The sequence below is a fragment of the Mugil cephalus genome, chromosome 8 (assembly GCF_022458985.1).
Source record: "Mugil cephalus isolate CIBA_MC_2020 chromosome 8, CIBA_Mcephalus_1.1, whole genome shotgun sequence".
Lineage (NCBI taxonomy): Eukaryota > Metazoa > Chordata > Actinopteri > Mugiliformes > Mugilidae > Mugil > Mugil cephalus.
Window position 1 is genome coordinate 26,608,007 of NC_061777.1, and position 26,313 is coordinate 26,634,319.

The following is a 26,313-nucleotide window of genomic DNA, read 5'->3' on the forward strand; positions in this document are numbered from 1 at the left end:
ACTTGAATTTGTGTCAATGTCAAGAAGGCTATAATACTAAGAAAATACAGATGTATAAACAAGTATAAAGTTACCGCTTTATCTAAAATTAATTTCACGCACATAGGAGTATGAAGAACGCGAAATATGCTTTACGTGCGCACCTCGCTTTAAAGGACAATAAAGTGGGCATGCTCCCCTTAGAAATTGAGCTGTTAGAAATGGCAGTTACTGTCAATTCATACACCGTGCAGACGGTGGCCATTAAGGCTGTCTAATCCTTGCTGTGGTAGCCTTCTCGTTGTTTTCTGTCAAATTTACAACATTATTGAGAGGTTCCAAAGGGGACATTGATTACGCGTACAGGGCTACATTCAAGAGCCTCGTCGTATTCCAGTGTTAACCCTGCATTAGCTAACCTTTATAAAACTGAATAAAATAATGTAACATCTTACGACACTATACAATTTGGACGCCACATAAGTTTATACAGTTAAAGTAATGCAAGATGCATTATTGCTTTTATTATTATTATTATTATTATTTTTTTTTTTTATTATTATTATTATTTTTTGCAATAAGGGGGCGCTGTTGGCGGAGACCGCAGGTATGTGTCTACAGTGTAAACGAAACAGAGGAAGAAGTTGTCACAGAAGGAAACATGGCGGCCCGCACACGCCTGTCCTTGCTGTTCCCTAAAAGCTTGCCTCCGTTTAGAAACAAAAAGCACGTTCACACCGAGGCTGCGGTCAGGGAGCCAGCGTATCCCCCGGTAGTCCCGTCCCTCACGGCTAAAAGCAAATCAGCCCGGCTGCGACAGAACGAAGAACACATCAAGAAGATATGCGCCTCGCCCGTGAAGGATAAGCTGTCCCTCATCACTCGTATCCAGCGGATGAAATTTGTGATTTATCCTCAGACTTTTGCACGGAACGCAGACAGATGGTATCAACACTTTACCAAGAGCGCATATATCCCGGGGCTGCCCGAGAGGCTGTCCCCGGTGGAGGGGACCTCTCAGTCCGCGGTGCCTGGGATCGAAGTTGATGCGTTCGAGGACATCCGCTCCCTGGTCACTCGTGTGATTTTACAGGAGCACTGGCACATAAAGAAACGCAAAACGTTCCTGTACAGGGAACAAGAGCAGGTGGTCGGACCTTTCCTGAGAAGCCTGGTGTCTGGACTCACCTACAGCCTGGCCAAATACAACCCAGTGCTGCCGCTCTCTAGTCTGGGTATGGATGGACAGAGTTGGAATGTGTTCACTGGGCCATAAGCTAATGAAAAAATTATCCGATCTAATATATTAGTTACTCACGAGTTAATGTGTGCCTCATTTGAATGTGGCAGCTGGTAAATGTGGGCTAATTACACCTTAATAGTTTTATTAGTACAACAATTACCTATTATAATTAGTATATATCTGCAAAGTAAATAATAACTAAAGCACTAAGATATGTAATGATGAATTGTTGTGGAGGCGATGCATGCTGCAAGTAAATGCTGAAATAAGGACCTCTAATTTACACTTGCCACTTTCATTTCCAGTCCTTTTGCAAAACTTTTTTGTCATATTTTGAATGTGGCAGGTGAATATCTGCATTTAGTAGTGCTGATACATTCATGAAAGTAGAAGCATCAATGGATAATGAAATGATGAGCAGCCTTGCATTGTATACACTGAGTAGTAAAAGCTTACATTCATTAACACCTGTTAAGTCAGTGCAACACAACAGACATCAATGAAGCTTTAAAAACAAGTATGCTCCTCAAGTGTAATTTTATTTTTGCTTTTCTCTCAGATCTCAGTCCACAGGTGAACTTTTATTGGAGAAGAGGACAAAGAATCATCCCAAAGGGCCACCGCAAAGGGCGCCTGGAGCCGACCCGGTTCCAGATCGATGACCATCCCCACAGTCAGATTAGAATAACTCAGCAGCTCCCACAGGTACCGATCAGACCAGGAGAGATTATGTGCAGATAGCTGTAGCACACAGACGTGGGCGTGAGTTGGGCTTTTTTTCATTCCTCTGTGGAAACACAACTCCTGTTCTAGCCTCTTATTGTCATTGAATAGCTGCTGCTCTGCTATTAGTGTTTGATCAAGATAGACTGTTTTTTTTTTGGGTCAGGACCCATCACCACTGAACTCCATGCCTGGATATCCGAGACATGCAAAATGAATGACACTGTATAAAAGACATGTCAGAGTATATCTTTTTTAAAAGGTTCTCATGCTTTCCATTAAGGGTAACAGACTGTCGTAGTACCATCATATTTATTTGCCTTTTCTATGGTTTAATTTGCCATATTCATTTCTTCAAGTTTGTCCCAATGGAGACATCGTATTCAGCAGAAGTCCCAGTGATCACATACGCTCCCAACCTGTTGCCACTGTTCAGGAGACAGTACACCAACAATATCTTCACAGGTAACACAGTGTTAATCTAAGCATCATCCTCCCTGCCTCTTAATAATAATGATCAGGTTCTACACAGTATCAAGGCACAGAATTTAAATGACTAATGACTGATTGTTCTGTTACATAGTTCTGCCTTTTCTGTAAACAGTCTAACCCAAGGCAAAGCCTGCTCTCCAGAGGGTCCAGTCTGTCTACAAGACATCAACTTATTCAATAAACGTAGCTGCTATTACAAAGTTTGTCCACTAGGGGTCTCTTTCACTGAGACCCAAAACTGAACAGAAGATGGCAACTTTGTGCTAAAATTGCACTGAAGAAATTTCACGTTGTTAGAAAAGAAAAAGAAAAAAACGTGAACCTTTTCACAGTGTAAGTCTTGTCACTTAAACAAAGGGGAAAATATGAAGTTGTCATTCTTGAAAGGTCACTATGCTATTAGTTCAGGGGCCACATACAGCTCAGTTAGACATAACACCCCTTTTGTACTCCATATAGTCTAGTCATGGCATACAGTCTATGCTTTTTGCATTATTACATTACTTAAAACTATTATTTGTAATTTAATTCCCAGTTTTCTAACATGAAGTATGAGCTTCTGTACCTTGTGTTTTCAGAGATTTCTTAATAAGCTACTGTAGCATTAAATCTAATAATTATTCTCTTAGTGGCATATCTGCCAGCTGTTTGTAATTGTTGGGTCAACAAAATAGCAGAAAAATTCCCATCACAATTTCCCTCAGTCAAACTTAATGATGTTAGATTGTTACACCAGTTATATTCATTCTTTGAATAAGCAGAAGAATATCAGCCATGATGGTTTCATATTTACTGTAACAGTTGTTTTTGTGTAATCAGCTAGTTGATTATTACAATTCTAGAAAGAAGAAGAAGTTGTTTTTCAGAAGCTGAAGCCCTGCTCTGTCTGCTCATTGTACTCAACCTTTCCTCTTTGTCTTGCTAACAGGTGCAAAGCTGCCAGACCCAGCGTGCTACGGTCACACTCAGTTCCATGTGGTGCCCGACCGATACCACAGAGATCGGATGGCTCGGCGGCAGCAGTCTGACCAGGTGGAGGTCTTCCTCAGAGCCAATGCACTTGCCAGCCTCTTCGCCTGGACAGGAGCTCAGGCCATGTACCAGGGTGAGAAACAGCAGAGGCATCTCTTACTACTGCAGAACTGATTTTACAGATATGATCAGGATACATCTGTTAGTTTGTGATATAGTCTGAAGTGATTGAGGGTGTTACGAAACAAACATGTTAAGTAAATATAAAAGCTTTAGTTATCAAAGTTATCAAACTATATGGTTGAGAGGTTTATGGATGGAGTGAAGGAGCACATGAGATGGGTGAGATGGGAGCAGATGATTTGCTGTGGCGACTCCTGAATTAAACGTCCAAAAGCAGAAAGAGAAGTTTAAGTTTTTGTAGTGAAGAGAAAATGTATCCGATTGTCACGCTTCTCTCTCCTCTCTGTAGGTTTCTGGAACTATGAGGACGTCACCAGGCCCTTCGTGTCCCAGGCTGTGATCACCGATGGCCACTTCTTCTCCTTCTTCTGCTACCAGCTCAACACGGTGGCTCTGTCTGTGGAGGCCGATGCCAGCAACCCCAGGAAAAATCTGCTGTGGGGCACAGAGAGCCTGCGACTCTATGAGAGTGTGCAGGATGGAGAGGTGGTGGGTCTGAACGACGACGTCCTCAAGCTCCTCATTCAGTTCCTCATGAACCAGCCGTAGGGACGTCTCCACACAGGTTTGAAGGATACAAGAAGTAAGATGAGGAGATGGACATGAGTAAAATTAGTCAGCTTGTCTAAAATGTTGTGTTCAAAAAAAGCTGAACAATCTGGGACAAGCTGAACAAATACTTCACACAGAGCTACTACAAAGTCACAGGGGGCATTTTTCTTCAGAATATCTTTCCCTTCACTGTCAGTAACTGTCAGTATGAAGAGCAGCATTTGATGCAGACAAAGCAGGATGTTCAGGTTTACAGTAGGATGACTGTAGGAGCGAGTGAGCAGTGAGTGAACCAGCTCCTCTTGTTTTTTCTTTTGAAAGGCCATCAAACAGACGTGTGCACTGGTCACCACCAGAGGCAGTCTGTTACATGATGGAACAGCCTGCAGATGTTATTGTGTGGTATTGCAAAAGTTATCAAGAAAAAGAAAATCCCACCTGTGACTTGACTCCATATGTTGCCATTGTGTTGGTTATATTTATGGAAAAATAAAATCCTTCTTTCAAAATTGAATGTTACGTGCTTATCTGTGCTTTATACTAACATATTCACATCTGTCAAACATCTTAGATTCCACTGTAAGGATGTCTGCTGCTGGAATGAACATAATCACAGTAAATATTTTGCTTTATTTTCACATACAGTGCAGGTTTTCTTCAGGGATAAACGTGGTCCTGACTATATTCCATACAGGAGGATATATCTTGATACACATTTTTTTAGGTCACGGTGAGGACAAGCTCTAAATAGTCGTTGCAAGCACAGTGAAGGGTTAATTGCTTTTTCAAAGTGTAAGGCACTGCTCACAAACCACAAAATGTGAACAGCAGCAGCAGAGCTGAGGTTTCGGCTGTTTCCAAAAACAAAACGCACTTCCGTTTCAACAGAACTTAAGACTGTCAAGTGATGTGAAATTGAGTGCATGATTTCAGTTTCCTCACAGGAAGCTCACACCTGAAGAAACTTGCCGTTGTGTCGTCAAACACTGTGACAGAATGAAATTTAAAAAGTGTCTTTCAATGAAATAATTCCAAACGAAAATGTGCATAAGAGTTGACAACTGCATAATAATATATCCAAGTATTATAAGGAAGCCTGAATCTGCTGGATTTGAGCCTTTAGACTTTACGCTGTCTCACTGAAGAATGTCCCTCTGGTCCGTTTTCTTCTCCATGTGGCCTGACGAAGACACAAATATTCATTCATTCGCCATGAAAAACTACAAATGTACAAATCAAACCTAAGAAAGATCTTGAGAGGAGTTCTCATAGGACTCACAGCGAATTCGTTTGGTCAGTGCTCATGCCATTTTCTGGGAATAAGAACGACAAGTTAAAAACTTCAAGCCTACCAGTAAATGATGCTCAAAGATACCTAGAGAATTTTCATGGGATGGCACATTTTAATACAGTATTAAAATACTGGTGAATACTGTCAATCAGTGTAGAATATGTTGATTTTAATAAACTTAAAAACTATGTAAACACAAACAAGAGCCGCTTGTTGTCCGAGTACCTGCTGCATTCTTTTCCTTGGACTGAATCCTCTCGTAGAGCAGAATGGCAGTGACGAGGACAATGACCACGACCAGGATGGCTATGAATGGCTTCAAAGGCTCCAGCATTGTGATGACCTTCAGCAGAGGAAGAGAGATATTCAGATTTGTCACTTAAGTAACATAATCAGTCAAACGATGTAAAAACAACAAGTAAGTAACAAGTAAGACCATATGTAAAATCTTTGAAAACAATTTTAACCAGCTATGACATAGCTGTGTGGTTTCCACTCCACAAGCTAAGCCCCTCACAGTAAGCAGCCTCAGTTGTGCTACACATTTTTTTTTTTTTTTTGATTAGTTAGAGAATAATTCTCTCTCTCTTTTGGTGTCAAGTGGTACTGACTAGACTCAGTTGTCATTTAACGAATCCAGTTCAGAAACACTATAATCTTTGATGCCGCTGTGTTTTATTTGAAACGCTTATCTTGATGTCTTAAGCAATCACAGTGGTGATATACAGTACACAAATGTAGTGGAATAAAATGGAACCAGATTCCTCTGAGTCAAAATTGTACAGTAAACAGCCCCTCCTCCCCCGTACTGACCCTGAGCTCCACACAGCCTAAGGTAGTACCGATGGCGTACACTGCACCACAGTAGTAGAAGCCTCCATCAGCTTCCGTCAGGTTGTGCACCACCAGCCTGGTCTTATTGTTGACATTTTCAATTACGTAGCGATTTTCAGCAGGAAAGATCCGTTCCTATAGGAAGAGAGCATCAGTACTCACAAACATATCAGCCTAAAGGAATCAGAGTCCAGCATGTGTTTACAGGAACCTTACTGGGAAAAAAAACATGAGACCCACATTCACCAGTAGCATTGATAAAGGAATACATTGTCATGAATATGTGCAAACAAATAAATTTCATAAGTTATGTCTTTAACCACATGGGAAAACTCGTGGTTAAACTAAGGATCAGTGCATTGTAGTATGTTATAATTACTGATAGGATGGGAGATCGAAAGACTGTTAATTCAAAAGTAACACCAATCTAATTTAGAACCACAAAAAGATAAGTTCTGAGCATCTCATTCACCTTATCTGTCGCATTTCCCTTAAACCAGATCCAGGTGGTGGGCTGTGGTTTGGTTTCCTTCATTTTACATTGTAATGCCACAAAATCCCTCACATAGCTGACTACTGGCTTATCTCGCACCTCACCGATCTGTGGTACTGGAAGAGTAGTCAGAGGCAGGGTAATGTTAACATAGTGGCATGGTGTGCAGCCTCCGTCCTGCACCGTCTCACATAGTTACTGAGTAAAAAGGTGAGATTCGGTTTTAAAAGCAGCAGGAGCTTGATGTGCTGAGCTGAAAACAGTCATAAATGTAACTCATATGAAAGGATGAGTTTTGTACCTGACAGAATAAAATTTGAACTTGCTTCATTTCCAAAAACGCACGAGTAGTTCCCAAGATCTCCTTCACTGTCGATTGTGAACCTGCAAAGAAAAACAAATCGTTTATTCAACTAAATCTGTATCAAACATGCGTCATCTAAAGCTGATGACGTGCTTACATTTGTTTCAGATTGTACTGCTCATTCTCCCACTGCACTGAGCGACGACTGTCCAGAATTTCGGTCCCATCTTTTGTCCAGAAGCCAGTTATGTTTGGTAGCTTTTCCTCATTACCAGTCCATTTGCACTCCAGCAACAGCTTGACAGGTTTCAACAGTTCAACTGTCTCAGTGAGACTGTCACCTGTGTGGAGCGTCACAAAGGAGTTTCAAAGTTTAATTCACAAGCTTTCCATGTGACCTTACAACACTCATTTTTCTATAATGCTTTTTACATTGTATTATAGTAAGTTAACAGTATAGTTAGGTTTCCTTAGCAAAACAGTGTTACTAGAAAGAAGCTAAATATTCTTATATTAAATCAAATCATCTTGTATTAAGAAAACATTCTGCCAGTGGGTTAAGGTTTTTTGCTTGACACAAAGTTCTTGTCTCTGAACAAACTATACGATGTAGGATTTATTGCTTTCTTGAATTTCTTTTTTTTTGCAGTGTGGGACATATATACTCATACATTGACAAATAAAATCTTGATTGGTGTTTGAAACCCTTACCTTTCAGAACGATACTCTTTACATCTGTTGACAGAGTAGGGGTGGGGAGCAGTGGTTCTTTGGTTGGGGTCGATGAGTCTGATAGAGATTAAATGCATAAAGACAAGCATAAACCACCCCTTAGTTGTGCTGCTATAGGCCTAGGCTGCTGGGGGACGAAGCACTGAGGACATGTCCTCTACTTTCTCTTCTTTGGCACCAAAGTGAAAGAGTGTCACTCCTGTGTTTTGGCTTCCTGTAAAACAAGACTATTTTTGCAATATTAATGATGAGACAGATTGTAGCTGTCTGTCTGAACCTCCTTTTGTTGGTTTTGTTTAGGGTTTATACCCTTTATAGGGCACTCATTGAAATAGTTAGAAATTGTATGAGTGTATCATATGATGTCAGAAAACAATTTATGTGAAATTTTGCAAATCTTTGTGTGTGCGCACATGTTTGTGTGTGCGGGGGTGGGAAGTGGGAGGTTTCCGTGGGCTTGTTTTATATTTGTTTGTTCGATGTGCAAAGCACCTTGGGTTGCAATACATTTGCAATGAAAGTAGCTATATAAATAAAGTTCATTTGATTTTTATTTGGTTTAGAACATCAGAGCTGATTCAGGCACTTGTCAACAACTTGTCACATTAGACAACACCAGGACACTTCTTTGGGGTACTTAAATCAATTATGCTCAGTGTTGATGCTACATTTTATATAGAGTGGTGTAAAGTTGTTGCTGCGTAGTTGTGGTATTAACTACCAAACTTATCAATAGCTAGCTGGTTGTTAGGCTCCTGACACGTGTTCAGAGTGGTTCATGCATAGTAGCAGATTTAGATTCCATGGAATTTGTTGTTATGAGGTTTTTTCTTACATGGCAATTAATAAAGACTGTTCACTCGGGTCTTGCTAGTTGTTTATTAGGTTACAATAGGTGTTGGTGGTGCCATGTACTACCCACTACATTCATTCATTCATTCTACTCATTGATTTTATACTTGTATCGTAGTAGTTCCTGCGAGCAAAGGTAACATAAACAATTCAATAAAACAAGCAAACAAATTGAAATAAATATATGGAGTGGGACTGAATGTAATAAAATGACAAAATAAGGTCTTAAAAGTTCTTTCTTTGTTCTCATGAAGGAAATTAGTCTGCTCAGGATTTACAAAAATAAATGACAAAAGGTTTATATTACTAATCACAGCTTTAATTATAGTTTTTTCTTTCTTTCATCTTTTTCTTCTTGTTTAATTTTGTACTGATTAATGCAGATCAATGATGCTGTTAATGAAAACTAAAAAAAAAATGAGTGTTTCATATAACCAAAACCTTTCCCTACAGTTCGGTTGTTGATAAGTAAAGAAGTGTGTCCATAAATAGTTCAAGACATTTATTTTGATAAAACGAACAGTTCTCTTTTCTAGTTTTGTCATACCACGAAGCTGCATTGTGTGTCTGTAAAGTTTGCTGCGATTATGTAAATTTTCTGCCCTGACAAGAACTATTTTGGGGGACATTTAAAAAAAAAATAAAAAAATAAAAAATAAAAATGAAGAGTAGACGGGGTCTAGCGGAGATTAGTACATAATGATGTGGAGATCTTATGAGGATCTTATGTTCTCTGTCCCTTACAAGGTTACAGGAAGAAAAAAAGGTATGAAAAAGGTATAAAAAAGAAGAGGCAGAACAGAGGTTAAACACAACACAGTCAAAATTAATCCCAAATGTTATTTACTTGTATTGATGCGTCTGCAGGAGGCGACAAGCAGGAGCATCTGAAAAAAGAGCTGCTTCCAGGAGGCTGTCATGGTTTTTGTCCTTGTGTCCTCTCTGCCAGCAGGTTTCTCACTCTGTCTCTCTGCCCGCAGCAGCGACTAACCACACCACTCCTCCTCCCCCTCCTCGTCCTTCTCCTCCTCTCCTCATCTGCATGAGTGACGCAGTCATGAGATCATGCTGCAGCCTAAGGGTGGCTGACTCCATCCATTATTCAGTCGCGCTGGTTTCATACCTTGACGCTGTGCTGCAATGAGTTTCGTCTCGCAGGATTGTCCGTGACCAAAACATGCTGCAACAAACAGCTCTGTTCTTAGAAACTAAACGTTTCTGTGTGCGCACAAACATATTACCAGTGTCGCAGTCTGAGCGCTGCTTTGTCGCGACTGGAGCTTTGTACAAAGTGCCCTGTGATGTGTAGTGCCAGGTCTTTTGCCATCCCTATAGAAACAACCCCCATAGCAATATTTACAACAACCCAGAGTCAAACATGGTATTGCTGTATTGCTTCATCGATGCACAAGCTAAAAAGTGTGAAATGAACCAATATGTTTCTCCATTAGAATGGGAGACGCTTTTTGCATGATTCCCTATTCACTCTCTACATTTTATTTCAAAATATATTTGTTTTCCCCATTATTTGGTTAATTTCCTATTCACCTCTTTCTCCTCCAGTGTTTCTTCTTAAATAGTTCCTCTAACAACTAATACTAACCAAATAATAAAAAAAAAATACTGTAAAAGTAAAAAATAGTTCTGTAGTTCGACACACACTGAGAGCGAGGCACGCCGACACCACTCTTCATGTTCCGCATGTCGTCAGTACATATAGTAGGAATGAGTATGGTCTGCTGGATCCTTACAGTTCAGCTAGAAATTTATTCTGGTGTACATTTATTTATTTATGTTCTTTATCATATGGAGAAAAACAGAATGAGAAGCAGCACAGATTCAGTTGGACGGAGGGGTCTCAGCAGGTATTTTAGTGTTTGAGGCTAAATTAAAATAATAAAATAAATGTCAATCTGTGTTTTGAGGCCCCTTCTGAAGAAGAGCACTTCGGACCCAAACTATTTTAATAACTATCGGCCAGTATCCAACTTACCATTTTTGAGCAAAATTTTTAGAAAAAAATGTTTTTATTCGAATGATTTCTTGAGTAAAAACAACATATTAGAGAAGTATCATTCTGGGTTCAGGATGAACCACAGTACAGAGACAGCCATTTTAAAGATTTTAAAAGACATCAGGTGTAACTTAGATAACCATAAACTCACCGTCTTGTTTTTGCTGGATCTTAGTGCCGCCTTTGAATAAACTGAGGCACCTGGTCGGCCTCTCTGGTAAATACCTGTCTGATAGAAGCTTCTTTGTAAGTCTGGATACCTGTTCGCCAGGAACCCATGGGGTTGAGTGTGGGGTTCCCCAGGGGTCAATTCTAGGCCCAACTTGTTTTAACCAGAGGGCGAGAGCACATTACACCAGTTTTAAAATGGCTGCAATGGCTCCCCGTGTGTTTCAGGATCGATTTTAAGGTTCTCTTAGTTTTTAAATGTCTTAAAGGTCTTGGGCCTTCTTACTTGTCTGACTTACTTTTACCGTATCAACCTTCACGAACCCTGAGGCCCTTCGGCACCGGCCTTTTAACCATACCACAAGTTAGATCTCAAACACACGGGGAGGCGGCATTCAGGTATTATGGCCCCCGACTGTAACAGCCTGCTGGAGAGCCTTCCCCCCCATAAGGTAGCGTCTTCCTTAATTCAAGGCATGTTTTGTTGGCATTTCTTAGTGCATATATTGGTGAGTGTGGACGTGTGCGCTTTTGTGTGTGAGTATGTTCATATGTGTCTGTACGTGTATATATGTGGTGGCGATTTCTTGATTTTGTTTCTTGTTCTATGTTTTTATTTATATAAAGAACTTTGGGCTTCTTTTTGGTATGAAAAGTGCTATATAAATAAATAGTTTGAGTTTAAGTTTGAGTTTTGTGTTTTAATTTTACATACAGATGTGGACCTCATCAAAAAAAGTTAATAAATCAAACGTGCAGTGGGCTACACCAGGCCTCGGTCCACCAGGCCAGATCCAAAAGCAGCAACATCAATTTCAGGGGACTCAAACCCCTGGAGACTACCTGGAGAGGAGGTCTTTTGGAAAACTTCCCGGTTTACAGGCAGGGAATGAGTATACATGAATATTAGCTGGGCAAATAAATTCATGCAGAGGGTGCGCAGCAGAGTACAGTAACAAAAGGCCTTTCTACTGCCATCCTGAGGTGAGGACTAAAACAATACACAGAAAACAAAGGAACAGTACAAAGTAGGAAGAGTTTTTTGAAATTATATTTTAAGTCAGAGATATAATCCATGATACATTTACTCAAATACTATATAAAAGTATATTTTTGAGGTACTTGTACATTAAGTATTTTCAGTTGGTGCTATATAACATTTGCAGCATTCAGAATAAAATAATGTCTTACACTGCTACATTTATCTGACAGTTACACAGTGCATAGGTAGTAATTGGTACACAGGTTTATTTTAAATGAAGACATAAATGGCATGGTTAATCTTTCTTGTGACTGCTTCCCCTCCAAAATAGGTGTGTGTGTGTGTGTAATCTTTTAAAGTCTACTTGAATGTTCCATGTTTCAAATGGTTCAATATAAACAAGTCTTTGAAGCTCAAGGAAATTATATTAAAAATAAAAAATAGATCAGAGAACAATGCTTACTATGAAAAACTGATGACCTCTTAAATTTATCATGTGACCGTTAAGGGGTCCCGACCCTCATATTAGGAACTGCAGGACCAAAGTACTGTACTGTTCCTGGCCATCTAAAGTAAAATACTGAGTACGCATTGACTAATTTACAGTGAATCTCAGTCTGTGACCAAAGTTTCAATCCACCTCGTTGAAGACTCTTCTTCTGCACTGAGATGCCCCATACTTTGCACACTCCTGGCCTATAATGGAAATAAACCTCCAGCTCTATTTAAATACTGTTACACAAAGACTGACATGTCCATCACCATCAAACTATCACAATTGAACAGTCTGTTCCACAAAGGTGATCACCATATGCCAGTTTACTGAAATGCACATTTTCCATTTCTCTAAAAAAAATTCATAAAATGTTAAGCACAAAGTCAGCATATAGTTCCTTGACAAATATAATGCTTCAAAATTTGAGAGAATAAAATCAGAAAGAGCAGCAGTATTCCAAGATTCAAGATTCAAGATTATTTTTGTCATGTTTCACTGAATACTTGCGTAGACAGAGAAGAACTAAACATTCATCCTCATCAGTGGCATTAAACTGTCGGGGGGGGGGGTGTGTGTGTGTGTGTGTGTGTGTGTGTGTGTGTGTGTGTGTGTGTGTGTGTATTTAGGGATGGGGGGGCGGTCTGTTGATCAGCCTGACAGCCTGAGCTGAGCTACTCTTCTGTTTTACTGTGACTGAAGCTGTAGACTGTTAATGAACACAGTCTGCAGCTCGGTGATGTCCTCACTGGCCTCTATCGGGATGCTGAACCTGCCTGGTGAACTCGAAAGCCCGCCAGAGTCATACGTGGGCTCATAGGGGCACTGGCTGAGATTGTCATAGTACGAATCTACACAACCTCCGACGGCACCCTGAAGATGCTCAGAGATGTCTAGGTAGCGGTGCTGAGGGGAGAGACGGTTGTAGTCCTGGGCCTGGTGTGACCCATGAAGGTGGAGGTGGAGGTGGTGCTCCGGCCCGGGACTGTGACAGGGGCTGTGGGACGGGCTGTGGGGCATCATGCACGTCTGCAGGCAGCTGTTTCTCCTCATGGCCCGGTGGAGGTCCAGACGCGCGATCAGCGGCTTGCCAATGTCGACGCTCTTTTTCCAGTGGATGGGATGATCATCATCCATGGCTGTGAAGGCGCCCTGAAGGCACACGGTGAAGACCAGCTCCTCCTGTTGCATGGATTGGAGAGGACAGTGCTATTATAAAACGTCTTTTCATAACCCAGAAGTTCTCGTTACTAGACATTTTCTGGAAATGACACATGATGAAATGAGGGAAGAGAGGACTGTCCTGTTGTTCCTGGTAATGGTCTGCTCTGAAATCTCAGACATTTTAATGACACACTCATGCTGAGCAAAGACTAAATTCCAACACTTTTCTTGTAGTGCCATCATGAAGAAGACATTTTAATTTTTGGGTAAAACGCCTGGATTATTATACAGTTTGCCACAATGAATACTTTTCCATCTCCTCAGGATATAAAGTCTTGCAACACTTGTGATTCCATCACCATTTATTGCACTTTGCCACCTAACGTGTTAAACTAAGGCCGTAAATGTTGTATACGTTGTATGTGCTTAACAAGTAGAACCTCAAGGTTTTTTGCCAGCATGTGTGTTTCCTAGTTTTACCCTGAGTTTCTGCAGTGAACTGAGTCTGGTGTAGAGACAGTGCTGCGGCAGGCTGCTGGACAACAGGTAGATTCCTGTCTCCTCTGGAGTCTCTCTGTTCATCTCTTTAGGATCCACATCAAGATCCTGCAGTAAGAAGAAAGTTTGCACACACTCAAAATAACTGCAGGTGCCTTTTTAACAACATGCACGTCGTGACTGTCATATTAGTATTGTACTCTGCTTTATACATAACATAATGAATGACCTGAGAGAAATCAGTGACGTGAGCTTGGCAGAACGACATGTCGTCTGGCTTCTTTATGATGTGCGTGTAAATGACGAGCACATTGGAGAACTCTGCAGCAAAGCCCAACTTGATCTGAGCCCCGCAGTCAAAGTCCAGACACATGCTCTCCGGAAGCTCTGGAAAAACATACAGAAACATATTACAGGTGCTGTACTATTTCACTATTGTGCTTATTTACTTGTTTTTATAAAATCCTTCTTATATTAGTATCCTAAGTAGTACCTTACTGATCTTTACATTTGACTAGTAACAATGTTTTTTTTTTGTGTTTTGAATCAACATGGCAACAATCACATACAATACACCAACACCTCTTTGCACAACCTGTCAAAAAATATATTAAAACAACAAGAAAAAAAATCTTCTTGGGCTTAAATCTTTAGTTCAGGCAAATTTGAAATTACTTAAAAGTCATCTGTGTTATTTCATACACAAATCTTAACACCAAGGTCTTGGTGCTTGCACATAAATTCAAAGTGTCACCATTTTATTTTATGGAGTCACAAGCCAGACAGGTCAGAACAATGCTGAACAGGACTGTCACTGCTAACAAAGGTTTCACTTTTCATAGCTGTGACAGGATTCTTCCAACTAGGAGGTTGGATGAGACACGAATAAACTTGTATTATTTTCTATTAAAGACAACCTACTGGCTTTAATGTAACATGAGCAAATATTTACAGGCTGAATGAAGAGGAAGTGTTGATGGATGTCATCAGTTCTCAATAACAAGCTTCAACAATGGCGTGACTGTGTGTGTATGATGTGATGTGAACTGGGTCTAACATTTGACTGAGCCTTCAGTGTTGAGCCATAATAAGCAAATGGGGGCTTTCCACTGCGGAACCACAACTACAGATAAACAAATATTATGTGTTTATAGTTTTAAACTCACCATGAGCTTTTGCCCACTGGCGGCTGTGAGCGTGAGCTAGGTCGGCGCTGTCTCCGGGCAGAATAGGATCGGTCAGCGCTCTCCTCTCTGACAGACTGCTGCGGATCTCCAGAGCCTGTTTGCCCTTTGTAGCATCAAACTGCCCCATGTCTGGTCAGAAAACATTGTAAATATCACATGGTAGAATTCAGGAGAAACCCTGGCATGGCTGAGGCACAAAAATATCCAGAACACTCCCTTCAATGAGCTGAAACTGGCTCCAACTGAGAGAATCTGTGACACTAAAAATATGGGGAGCATTACATTTTGAAAGAAGATCTCACCCTCAGCAACTCTGTCTAGTACTGTGGTAATCTTCTCATCGTCTAGCAGCCGCTTCTTCAAAAACTTGACAAACACGCCATTGGTGAAGCCACTAGAGCTCAGCTCAAAGGCCTCAGCATCCTGACACCTGAACCGCCAAACAACAGAACAACACAATTTAACGATTGATATTAGAGAAAACAAAATGTGAATAAAGTGAATAATGACTGATGCTTCAGACTTACGTAGCATATCCAAAGACAATGTTGGCTGTAACTCTCAGGACAATGTTTGGAGTGCTGTCGTCATGAATATTTCTGGAAGATTAAGAAATCTATAAATATACTTCTGGTGTGCAAACCAAGGCCTAACCAGCTCTAAACTGGTGGCAAAGATAACAACACCATTCTTGATTTATTGATATAGCTGGCAGCCTTTTTGCATTTATTGCTGGTCTTTTAATGTGCTGCCACCTGCCTACTATCATCTACGCTATGCACAATACATAAAAAGTGATTCAGAATTCCATCTTATGGAAACCTAACTTTCTGGGTTTCTTGATAATAACCTGGTCTTCCGTGATGATTAACTCATTATTCACAGACACTTGGCTGGACATTAATAACTTTTCACTATTTAAATGTTTGATGGGTTTATAAAAGAAGAAAACTGCCACGTTAAACAAGAATGAATAGAATTGTTCAAGTTCATTTTTCCTTTTGTCTTTGTAGTAATATGAATATTTGGTAAAGTTTAGTGATTAAATGGACTGAAACTTGCACTCCTCGCTCACGGTTGCCTTTAATATCAGTGACATTCAGCACACACACATCAAGTGTTTTATGCAAGAGCACTAATGAAACCTTGGTGAAATGTAAAGGACTCACCTCTTCCTACACATGTCCAGCAGAAACACATTCAGACCTGTCTCCTTCTCCTGCATCAGTTTAAGGATGCTCTGCACACATAAACAGTTGGCTGAGCGGTATGGGTTTGGTGCGTCTACTGGCACCATGAAACTATTTCCATAATTCTCATATCCATGACCGGCGTAGTACAGCAGACCTAAAAGAAGAGGTGTGTTTTTTCAGTCAGGGAGCTTGGATTCAAAAGATCTAACTGGATACATGAAAAGGCTTTGAAAGGCTTTTACTTTCATTAACTACTGTTTTGATTAGGATCACATTTAGAGTTAATCATTTCTCATTTTAGCTAGTATATATAGTGTATATAATCATTAATAGATTAGAGGGAAAGTTTTAACTGCTATGACTGAAACTGGAGCAAGCTGGAGTTGATGATTATGTACTTACTGTTATATCAACCACACACGGATTCTTTATTAAAAGTGTTTTTAAATTAAATCCATTTCCTGTTCCTGTCTGTCTATCTCTGACCTGGAACAATATCCAAAACCACCACAAGCTTGTAAAACCCCAACAAACCATAGACTCCCTTGTGAAGCAGCAGCAGGAACTCATCAACAGCGTTTCTCATCTCTGACTCTGTGAGGTCCAGCAGCGAAACCACCTTGAAGTTTAGCTGTCGCAAGAGGTTGGTGAGGTCGTACACGTCCACCATGGGAGCTTTGAGCTGTGGGTGGTTCTGGTAGGACAGATTGCCGATAAGCAGGGCCACTTTGTCAGTTGCTAAGGACAAACATGGGAGACAGAGAGAAAACCAGGCTGTGATACAGTGTTACACTGCTGAGGGGAACAGAAACCCACACATGATATCAGTGACGTAGCAGTGAAACATTTCAAGTGAACCAGGAACATAGAAGAATTCGAGATGGCATTGACTTAGTGCACATTTAAATAAGGAATGTCCATAAGGATATTCAATATAAAATATACAGTATACACCTATCAGCCACAACATTAAAACCACTGACAGAGGAAGTAAATAACATGGAACATTTTGTGACATTTCAACGTTCTACTGGCCTGACACAGACACACACAAGAAAACAGTTTAGGAACAACCCAAAAAAATGTGAAGAACAGCACAAGGTGTTGACCTGGCCTCCAAATTCACTAGATCCCAACTGATTAAGCATCTGTGATGATACACAGATTCCCCTCCCTTCAACACATAGGACCCAAAGACCCCACTAACAACACTAACAACTTATTTTTTCCATGTGAAAGGTGAGTACCATTAACCATTCAAATTATGAGAATGACAAATTTTCTAAGACCTGGCAATCCTTTCTGACCCATTTCCATGACTCTTAAACAGTATAGATTATAACATGAGAGCGAATATTATGAACCCCTGACATTTGTGAAGCTTCAAGATAGACCGGAGGAGTCTGTGTGTGTGTGTGTGTGTGTGTGTGTGTGTGTGTGTGTGTGTGTGTGTTTGTGTGTGCACACAACAGTTATTTTTGTAACTGTTGTGATACGCATCTTCAATGTATCATTGTTACTTGTATATTCATTGTGGAAATAATGATAAAAATTTGAGATTTGAAATCAAAATTATGAGAATGACTATATGATCTCCGTTTTGTGCGTCATTTGTTTAAGAATGACCTGGGTTACCTGGGTCTGTAGGTGGTGCTTCCAAGAAGATCACGCAATTGCTGGTTCAGATGTGCTAAAAAAGTATCTATGGCCCATACTTTTTCTTTATCCACATGATTTTAATATATATGGGTCAAAGACGAGACATGTCAATTCTGCTGTCCGAGGCATATTTATAATAGTAAAAATAAACAAAAAAAATGAAAAAGTACAATTTGTTACTCAATTCTCCCCACTTTACCTGCTCATATGAGTATTTACTGTAAGAAATGAAAATTTAAGAAGCTATTTAGCTCAAAAGTACAAAACTGTCCTTCCTGGATAACGTCCGGGCTAAAAATCTAAGTACAAAATTATGCTAAAATGTCAAAAATCTTAATAAAGGCATTAATGATACACTGGGGCATAATTGTGTTGGTGTTTGTAATGACACCTACAAATATAGTAACAACACTAAGCTCATTTACATTTTTATTCAAGAAATACTTTTGTCCCCATTTTTGGATTCTCAAATGTCCTTCCTGTGTATCACACATAAAGTGGCTATATGACCATATTTGGATTTGGACAGCCATGTTACAGGGTGTTGTATCAGCCAACAGATTCTGAAGGACCCCAAAAGAGATAACAATGTCAGTAAATCTCTCTTAAAATGTTAATATTTTGACCTTTTCGCTCAGTGGTACGTGATGTACCACCATGATGTTTCTTTCTGGATAACGCTAATAACACAGTTAAAATTTTTTTTACATTTTAAAATGACTATTTCATGTGAAATATGACATTGATGTGTTGAAGATTAAGCTAAAGTTTTACACAGTAGACCCAGTGAGTGCCCGAATATGAAGGAAAAACAGATGTTTTGTCCTTCCTGGGTAACGATATGTCCTTCCTGGATAACAAAGGTATTCTGTTACCCAGGACATGTCCTCTGTTAGACAGACTGGACATGTTAATCAATTCAGTAGCTGTAGGTTTTTGGACATTGATTTGATGTTGTACTGTTGTTCTTTTATTATTATTAATAGCAGCTGATTTTTTTTTCCAGCTGCTTTAAAATCCATATGCGTCTTTGACCCATATGTTGCAGCAAGATTAAAAATCCCCTTTAAGACATTGGAGATGCATGTGTGACTGATACACCACAAATTCAGGCAGTGCTGATAAAAATCACAATTATCAAGAAATGCAGGCAGGAAGGAAGTGGGTCTTATTACTATGAATACCAGACACAATGGCATGAGACAGAACATTGTTATGTTATGTTCACTTGTTTGACTGCAGATACTGTTACAAGAAAATGTGACATGTTTGTTTTGGTATGGATATCAAAAAGGGAAGTGATGTAGGTCAGATTAAAGATTCAGTAGCAGATGTAACTCTCTGAGGTTACATAAAGACACTCACCATAAAGTTGTTCTGGGATGCTATTTAGGAAAAAATCACTGGAACCTAAAATTGAAATGTCACAGTTAACACACAGTGATCGATCACATATCAGACAGTACACGCTGTTTGTCATTTATGTGTAATTACTCTCACCTCCTCCAATGGCATAAAGGTCATCTACGAATCAAAAACAGAAATATATTAGCATCACATAAGCGCAGCAGTTTGTGACATAATACATATATTAAAGATGAAAATTAATATTAGGCGGGTGGAGGGTGAACCTCACAGTAATTTCCATGCTATCAAGTCAGCTAATCATCATTAATTTATATGGTTAGTAGTGTTATGTTTTTTTAGTAGGTCCCATGAAAAGAAAGAAAGAAAGACACCAACAATGCAGTAACCACTGCACGGTGTCATTTTTGAAAACAATTAATTCATTTTGTAGCTTAACATAACTCAAATAGAAACAACTGGTGGATGTTGGTCAAATTTAAGTTGTACATTTAAGGGTAACTTTGTTTCCTTCAACCTGGGATATTTCACCTTTATACTCTCTGCAGAGATGTGGGGAAAACAATGTATGTACAAACTTGCCAGGCCATTAGGTACACTAGTTCACTACTACACTTCAATAGTACTACAAACCTTCAAAATGAAATCACAGTTGATTCAACAACTCTCTCAGTTACTTAAAACAAATACTGAAACCAAAACGTTCATTAAGATAAGACTTAGAGCAGGGCTATTGTACCTAATAAACTGGCAACTTAGTAGCCTAGTGAAAGCTCCCTGCAGCTTCATGCCTTTGTACTCCACTTTGAATACATATGGCTGAGCACGAAACTGAAAGACTTCTGAGTGCTATATCATAGTGCCCCACAGAGTAAGTGACTGTCTCACACATGTGAACCGCCCAGTATGTGTGGATGAAAAGTGATTAGGTCAGCCAGCAAGTGTTCCAGAGGAAGATCTCAGTTTTTGGAAAGTTTCTGCTAATTTGTGAAACTTCTCATTTCCATAACCTCAAAAATTAATGTGTAGCACACAGAGCCACAGCAGCCACAATAATTCATTTTTGATAACCTAGTGAGTATTCCTAGCAGCGGCAGGAAGGTGTGTATGAGATAAAACAGATTAGTAATAAAGCAACAAGAGATATGCCATCACCTCTAACAGTCTTTTAGATGTTTCTCATTCAGTGGTTCAGGTTAATGACACGATGTAGGATTGTTTGGACCGGATCACTTGTGGTTTTGGTCTTTTTGTTGGATTTGTTGACAGTATCGTAACAGTAACGTTTTTTAATGATTTGAGGTAATGACATGCGTGTGAAAGCCGGACAAACCTCTGAGACCCAAGCTGGTTAGTATTTAGTATGTAATCACTAATCCAGATTGTGACCAACATGCAGTTTCATTCAGAGTATTAAAGTCATGATTAACATTTGCATGCAGCTAACGTGTGATAACCTTTTCAATACAGCATGCACAGGTGTTTTCAATACTACCTTCAGAGCACTCCATTGCTCCAGAAAGCTGGACTGATATCCTTGGTGCTTTCAGTTAAGAACACAGGCAAATAGTTGCTCAATTATAATGTACACAGAGCTGGTTTTATGGTTTAAAAAAAAAAAATGTCCCCCAGTGTGACATACCTATCACAACATTTACTTCATTGGTCCACATTCTCTCCGTGCTACTGCTGATCTCACAGCGATACTTGCCGCCATGATCCTGCATTGCATGAGGGATCTGAAATACACAGACACATGTTACTAAGCCTTGTCTCAAAAGAGATGGTAGCTACCAATAATTCTGACAACCTGACATCTTATATGTTATCCATGTAATGTTTGAGAGCAATAAATAGTTGGAAAATAATAACTAAATAAACAAGCAGCAAAGAAAAACAACCCTCAAAAAGGGGCTCTCTAACAGTCTCTCCTCACCATGAGTTTCCTCTTTGTGGCGTTAGAAATTGGGACTCCATTTCTGTGCCACTGGTATCGAGGGATCGGCCGCCCTGTGGCTCCACACTCCAGCTGTAGGGTTTCCCCGACATGAAGGCGTTGGGTCTGAGGCTGAATCACCAACTTTAGCCGACCATCTAAGGAGTGATAGCTTTGTCCTGGTGGTGTGGGAGGGCAAAGACGCCGTTGGTACTGTATATTAAAGATTAAGGCATCCTGCTCTAGCTGCTATTAACACTGCACATTCACTCATACAGCACCTCTTTTTAAATCATTCGTTACAAGTTGGTTAATAAAATGATTAAAAGAAAACAAATGACAACTTATACGTAAACAAAACAATTCAAGGAACATTTTAAAAACTAGTGATAAGCTTCCACAGAAGTAACACACATCCACAGTCAAAACCTCATCTACTCTGTCACAGGCAACACACAAACACTATCTTACCATAAGACATGCCGATATTCAGGACGTCAACCTGAGCCCAGTGGCTAAATTCAAAGGCATCTCCACTGTGCACCCTGCAGATGTAAAAGCCAGCGTCCTTCAGTTGGACTGGGCTAATCACCAGGTCTGGAGAGGAGCTGTTTGGCACCTGAGGTTGAGAAAATGTGGAAACACCTTTACCAGAATACGTCCTTAACCCTCCATCGATATAGTCTCTCTAACAGCTAGCTCCAGAAAAGTTTATTTTGTGCAAGAATGTGTATCTCAATGCATCTGAGCACACATAACAGGCGTCTTGGTGTTTACTTTCATAGTTACATACTTACTTTCAAATTGCATAGAATACCATTCAATTGACATTTAACGTGCTTTTGAATGCAGGTATCCTTCAATGAAATACCTCTAGTGTATTGACGTACCACACATTTACTATTCAGTTTTACATTTTTGGATAAGCAAGAATGAATGAAGAAAACTGTTTTTTGATGTTAGAGGAATGGCTGTGTGACAGCGTCCAGTTAGCTTGACGTGGCCCAACATTTAGAAATACAACTCCTATGTGAGTAAGGATTTTTGGGATTGGGTATTTTTGAGTCTGTTATAACACTCGTTTTGTGTTTTGTAAAAACTGAAACAGCTACAGAAGAGTTTATGTATTGAAAGAATAATTTTACACTTTACAGTAAAACAGAAAGCTGAAATACATGCAGGTTATTGAGGTTCACCTCCTTTCTGACCAAAAACATATGTTATTTAAATCAACATTATGGACTAATACAGGAAAGATATATATTTGTATTAACCTGTGAACACAGCTCTACTAGAATAGTTTGTTAAATGCAACAGATTCTGATCTATGAGCTTTACCTACGCAACTTTGGTAAAACAGAGCAGGAAAACCCCTAAAAGGAATGATTCAGCTACTGTATGGGCATTCTTTGGCAAAGCCTAAACCTGTCTATTTGTCACTTTAACTGTGGTTTGTGACTCATTGTTTTTATTGTGAATGTCTCTCAACTCCTGGGCCAACCAGTGCTGTCGGTGAGTAAAATGCATTTGAGGGATTGTAACGTACAGTGAGAGAAGTTATGGGTAAAATACATGACAAAGTTAAACAGAGACGACATGGATGAAGGAGTTGTAGCTCACCTCTTCCTTAGCCTTGAACCATTGGTAATGGACCGGGGATTTGCCCATAGCGTGGCAGCTGAGGCGCAGATTGTGGCCACACAGCAATGCCACAGACTGGGGCTGAAGGAGGATCTGCAGGGCTGTACATTTAAGAGATGTTCACTGTGAATCCACAATTAGAATCCACCAATTTACACTGAGTTTCAGGTGCGTTACATATAATATCGGTTTATTGTTGATATTTAATATATCCCCAATCAGTTTAGGAGTTCAGTTTTCAGTCAGTGAACATTAATACTGTCCTGAATTAAAATACTGCTTCCTCTTACATAAACCTAAAAAGATTGAGCCCTGCGTGTTAAACAGCATTGCACTGACTATAAAGTGAGATGGCAAAAAACTGTCATCCAAAGAACACCACTCAATGAGTCATTTTACATTTCCTTTTCTGCTCAAAAATGTGTGATCGACCAGAATTGACAACGCAAAGACAGGTTTGACACAGCTGAGTTGGATTATCTTGGTTTTACCTGATGGTTTCAGGCACTGCAGGGCCTCTGAGTTGCCCAGAGCTTGGAGGTAGTCCACCAGGTGACCTGTGGTGCAGCCTCGCTCTGCCATCAGCCTCAGCAGCATGCGGCTCGGGCTGCCCTCCAGCTCCAGCACTTTCAGAGAGCACATCTCCATGTCGTCTGGGCTGGAGGGAACGACGCAGGAGGTTGACACAATTTAAAACACAATTTAGATAGAAACAGTGGATGATACTGTGATCATACCGTGGCTGCATGGTGACAGCTTTGATGAGGAAAATGTCTCAACGTCAGTTTTTCATGTAAATTAAAGATCCTATCATTTCTGAGCAGTGGTGTCATTGTCATCCAAACTGGATGAAAACACAACCAGATGAGCCCAAATTTATATCAGGACTACAACAGCCCCTTGTCAAGGAATGCCCATGTTTTATTCAGTTGAAGTTACACATGTATTTATGTCAGAATCACATGCACATACTACACATTCTGATTAATTGTAAGAAATAATCCAAAAATCCGCTTTTTTACAAGCGTAAAGACCATGAAGCTGATTTAACACCTATCTGAATCTACATAGCTTTCATAAAAGTAGGTTTAACTGTAGGATTGTTGTATTTGCATCAGTGCTGAATAGATAAAGTAGAGCGTATGTAGGCTATAGGCTATAGTTATTCATTAATACTTATTTGAGCCCACCTGACTTTAAACCGCCTGTCATTTCCGACAATCTCTCCAAGTTTTCGCCATCCTTTACTGCTGGACTTGTCCAGCACCTCGCAGATCCTCTTCACGACTGGCTCCTTCAACAAGTTAATCTTCGTGGACCGGTCCAAAGAATCCGCCATGGCAGCCAGCACAGCAACTTTACCATCAATGTGATTCTACCACACTCGAATTACGCTTGAAAACAAGTCACGTCAAGACTTCAAACACGTCTACTTCCTGAAACAAGTGGTAAAAGTGATACAGACCCACCCACTGCACTGCCTTGGTTTTCCCCCCACGCAGCTGCAGGCGGGTTCTGCCAAAGATTGTTTATGCAGTAAGATGAGTCACGGTAGGCAACGTAGTTTTAATGTGGGGAAAGCGGAGTGTTAAACTTTCAGTTGGCAAATCCCCCCTCCTCCCGCCCAAAATAACCCCCAAAAGCCACATTATTGAAAATTTAAAGATTAAGATTAAGATAAAAGACATATAGCCTAAGCCTAATAGTACATAAGAACATTTTTTTTTTTTTGTTTTTTGTTTTTTTTTTTTGCATGTTTGTCACACCTAAATGTTTCAAATTTAAATATGAGACAACTAGAACAAAAGTAAATACAAAATGCAGTTTTTAAATGGTTGTTATTATTAAAGGCAAAAGTGTTTGCCCCTCTCATTAAAACACACCTGGGTTCAATTTCTCTAGCCCAACCCAGGCCTGATTACTGCCACACCTGCTCTCAATCAAGAAATCACTTCAGTAGGACCTGCCTGACAAAGTGAAGAGTAGATCATGGGGAGATCCAAAAAAAAAAAAACAACAGAACAAATGAGAAAGTAATTGATATCTATCAGTCTACAAAAGCTTATAAATCCATTTCTAAAGCTTTGGGACTCCATTGAACCACAGTGAGAGTCAATATCTGACCAAAATTACCTCAAGAGCTCAGAGAAGACTCATCCATGAGGTCACAAAAGACGCCACAACAACATCCAAAGAACTGCAGGCCTCACTTGCCTCAGTTAAGGTCTTTGTTCATGACTCAACCATAAGAAATAGACTGACATACAGACCAAAAATGGCTTGCATGGCAGAGTTCCAAGACCAAAATCACTGCTGAGCAAAAAGAACAAAGGCTTGTCTCAGTTTTGATCCCAAAGACTTTTGGGAAAATACTCTGTGGGCTGACAAGACAAGTTGAATGTTGGTAGTGTGATGATCTGGGCTGTTTTGCTGTTTCAGGACCTGGAAGACTTGCTGTGATAAATGGAACCATGAATTCTTCTACCATAAAATCCTGAAGGAGAATGTCTGACCATGTGTGCAGCAGGACAATGATCCAAAACACACCAGCAAGTTCACCTCTGAATGGATGAAGGCATAATGAAGACTTTAGAGTGGCTTAGTCAGAGTCTGCCTGAATCCTACTGAGATGCTGTGGTGTGGCCTTGAAAGGGAGGTTCATGCTGGAAACTGTGGCTGAATTACAACAATTCTTCAAAGATGAGTGGGGGAAACTTCCTCCACAGCACTGGAAAACACACATTAAAGTTACTGCAAATGCTTGATTTGCAGTTGGGTGGCCCAACCAGTTATTAGGTGTAGGGGGCAATCATTTCACAATTTTTCACAGAGGGCCATGTAGGTTTGGATTTTGTTTTCCCTTAATACTAAAAACCTTCATTTAAAAACTGCATTTTGTGTTTACTTGTTTGATGATCTGAAACTTTTAAGTGTGACAAAAATGCAAAAAAAGAACTTAGGAAGGGTGAAAACACTTTTTCACACCACTGTCGCATTTGAACAGAAACTACAGAATCATAGGGGACTGATAAAGTCTGGTGTGGTGATGAATCAGGACATAGTCAATCTTATCATCATCATCTGCTCTCTACTCTGCTCGGGTAGACAGGACAGGAAATCTACTGGATGTGTGAGCTCCATTTTTCCTTTTTAAAACCTTTATTCACAGACAATATGATTGGACAAGAAAAAGTGCAATCACGCAAACTAAAATGTGCAAAATACTAAACACAACAGAGGTCATGGGGTGACCAATCGGTGAAAGCTGGAACTTCCAAAAAACAAAATAAAAATAAAAATAAAAAACAATGCCAAACAAGGACTACACAGGGTACATACTAGATAGTCAATATGCGTCTTATT

At 39.9% G+C, this 26,313-nt stretch overlaps 3 protein-coding genes across 4 annotated transcripts; 1 reads left to right on the forward strand and 2 right to left on the reverse strand.

Annotated features, from left to right (window-relative positions):
• Positions 1-604: 604 nt before the first annotated feature.
• Positions 605-4,658, forward strand: mrps30 (mitochondrial ribosomal protein S30). Its single transcript, XM_047591603.1, has 5 exons — positions 605-1,214; positions 1,782-1,927; positions 2,305-2,410; positions 3,366-3,542; positions 3,882-4,658. The coding sequence occupies exons 1-5, from the start codon at positions 641-643 to the stop codon at positions 4,139-4,141; spliced, it is 1,263 nt and encodes a 420-aa protein (XP_047447559.1). The 5' UTR covers positions 605-640; the 3' UTR covers positions 4,142-4,658.
• Positions 4,659-4,754: 96 nt separating this feature from the next.
• Positions 4,755-9,659, reverse strand: emb (embigin). Its single transcript, XM_047591604.1, has 9 exons — positions 9,498-9,659; positions 7,778-7,855; positions 7,224-7,407; positions 7,064-7,146; positions 6,742-6,878; positions 6,249-6,404; positions 5,661-5,778; positions 5,424-5,457; positions 4,755-5,324 (listed from the first exon to the last, which is right to left on the reverse strand). Exons 1-9 carry the CDS (start codon positions 9,568-9,570, stop codon positions 5,264-5,266), a joined length of 924 nt encoding a protein of 307 aa, XP_047447560.1. The 5' UTR covers positions 9,571-9,659; the 3' UTR covers positions 4,755-5,263.
• Positions 9,660-11,865: 2,206 nt separating this feature from the next.
• malt1 (MALT paracaspase 1) lies at positions 11,866-24,432 on the reverse strand. 2 transcript variants are annotated; one of them, XM_047591601.1, is made up of 17 exons: positions 24,141-24,432; positions 23,442-23,608; positions 22,930-23,051; positions 21,781-21,928; positions 21,310-21,488; positions 21,016-21,112; positions 20,869-20,916; positions 19,509-19,532; positions 19,374-19,418; positions 16,884-17,087; positions 16,326-16,503; positions 15,684-15,755; positions 15,459-15,586; positions 15,136-15,285; positions 14,199-14,356; positions 13,952-14,077; positions 11,866-13,489 (listed from the first exon to the last, which is right to left on the reverse strand). In XM_047591601.1, the coding sequence occupies exons 1-17, from the start codon at positions 24,287-24,289 to the stop codon at positions 12,995-12,997; spliced, it is 2,490 nt and encodes an 829-aa protein (XP_047447557.1). In that variant the 5' UTR covers positions 24,290-24,432; the 3' UTR covers positions 11,866-12,994. The 2 variants fall into 2 exon arrangements, with proteins under 2 accessions (XP_047447557.1, XP_047447558.1); XM_047591602.1 differs by lacking the exon at positions 20,869-20,916.
• Positions 24,433-26,313: the final 1,881 nt, after the last annotated feature.

Coding starts and splice junctions, on each gene's coding strand:
- malt1 (XM_047591601.1), bottom strand. CDS start 24,289: ATGGCGGATTCTTTGGACCGGTCCACGAAGATTAACTTGTTGAAGGAG. Junction 16,504..16,883: donor GCTTCACAAGGGAGTCTATG/GTTTGTTGGGGT, acceptor CTCTTCTTTTAG/GTCTGCTGTACTACGCCGGT. Junction 15,286..15,458: donor ACTAGACAGAGTTGCTGAGG/GTGAGATCTTCT, acceptor TTTTCTGACCAG/ACATGGGGCAGTTTGATGCT.
- emb (XM_047591604.1), bottom strand. CDS start 9,570: ATGACAGCCTCCTGGAAGCAGCTCTTTTTTCAGATGCTCCTGCTTGTC. Junction 7,408..7,777: donor AAAGAGTATCGTTCTGAAAG/GTAAGGGTTTCA, acceptor CGCTCCACACAG/GTGACAGTCTCACTGAGACA. Junction 5,458..5,660: donor CAAGGAAAAGAATGCAGCAG/GTACTCGGACAA, acceptor TCTTATTCCCAG/AAAATGGCATGAGCACTGAC.
- mrps30 (XM_047591603.1), top strand. CDS start 641: ATGGCGGCCCGCACACGCCTGTCCTTGCTGTTCCCTAAAAGCTTGCCT. Junction 1,215..1,781: donor GCTGCCGCTCTCTAGTCTGG/GTATGGATGGAC, acceptor CTTTTCTCTCAG/ATCTCAGTCCACAGGTGAAC. Junction 2,411..3,365: donor CACCAACAATATCTTCACAG/GTAACACAGTGT, acceptor TCTTGCTAACAG/GTGCAAAGCTGCCAGACCCA.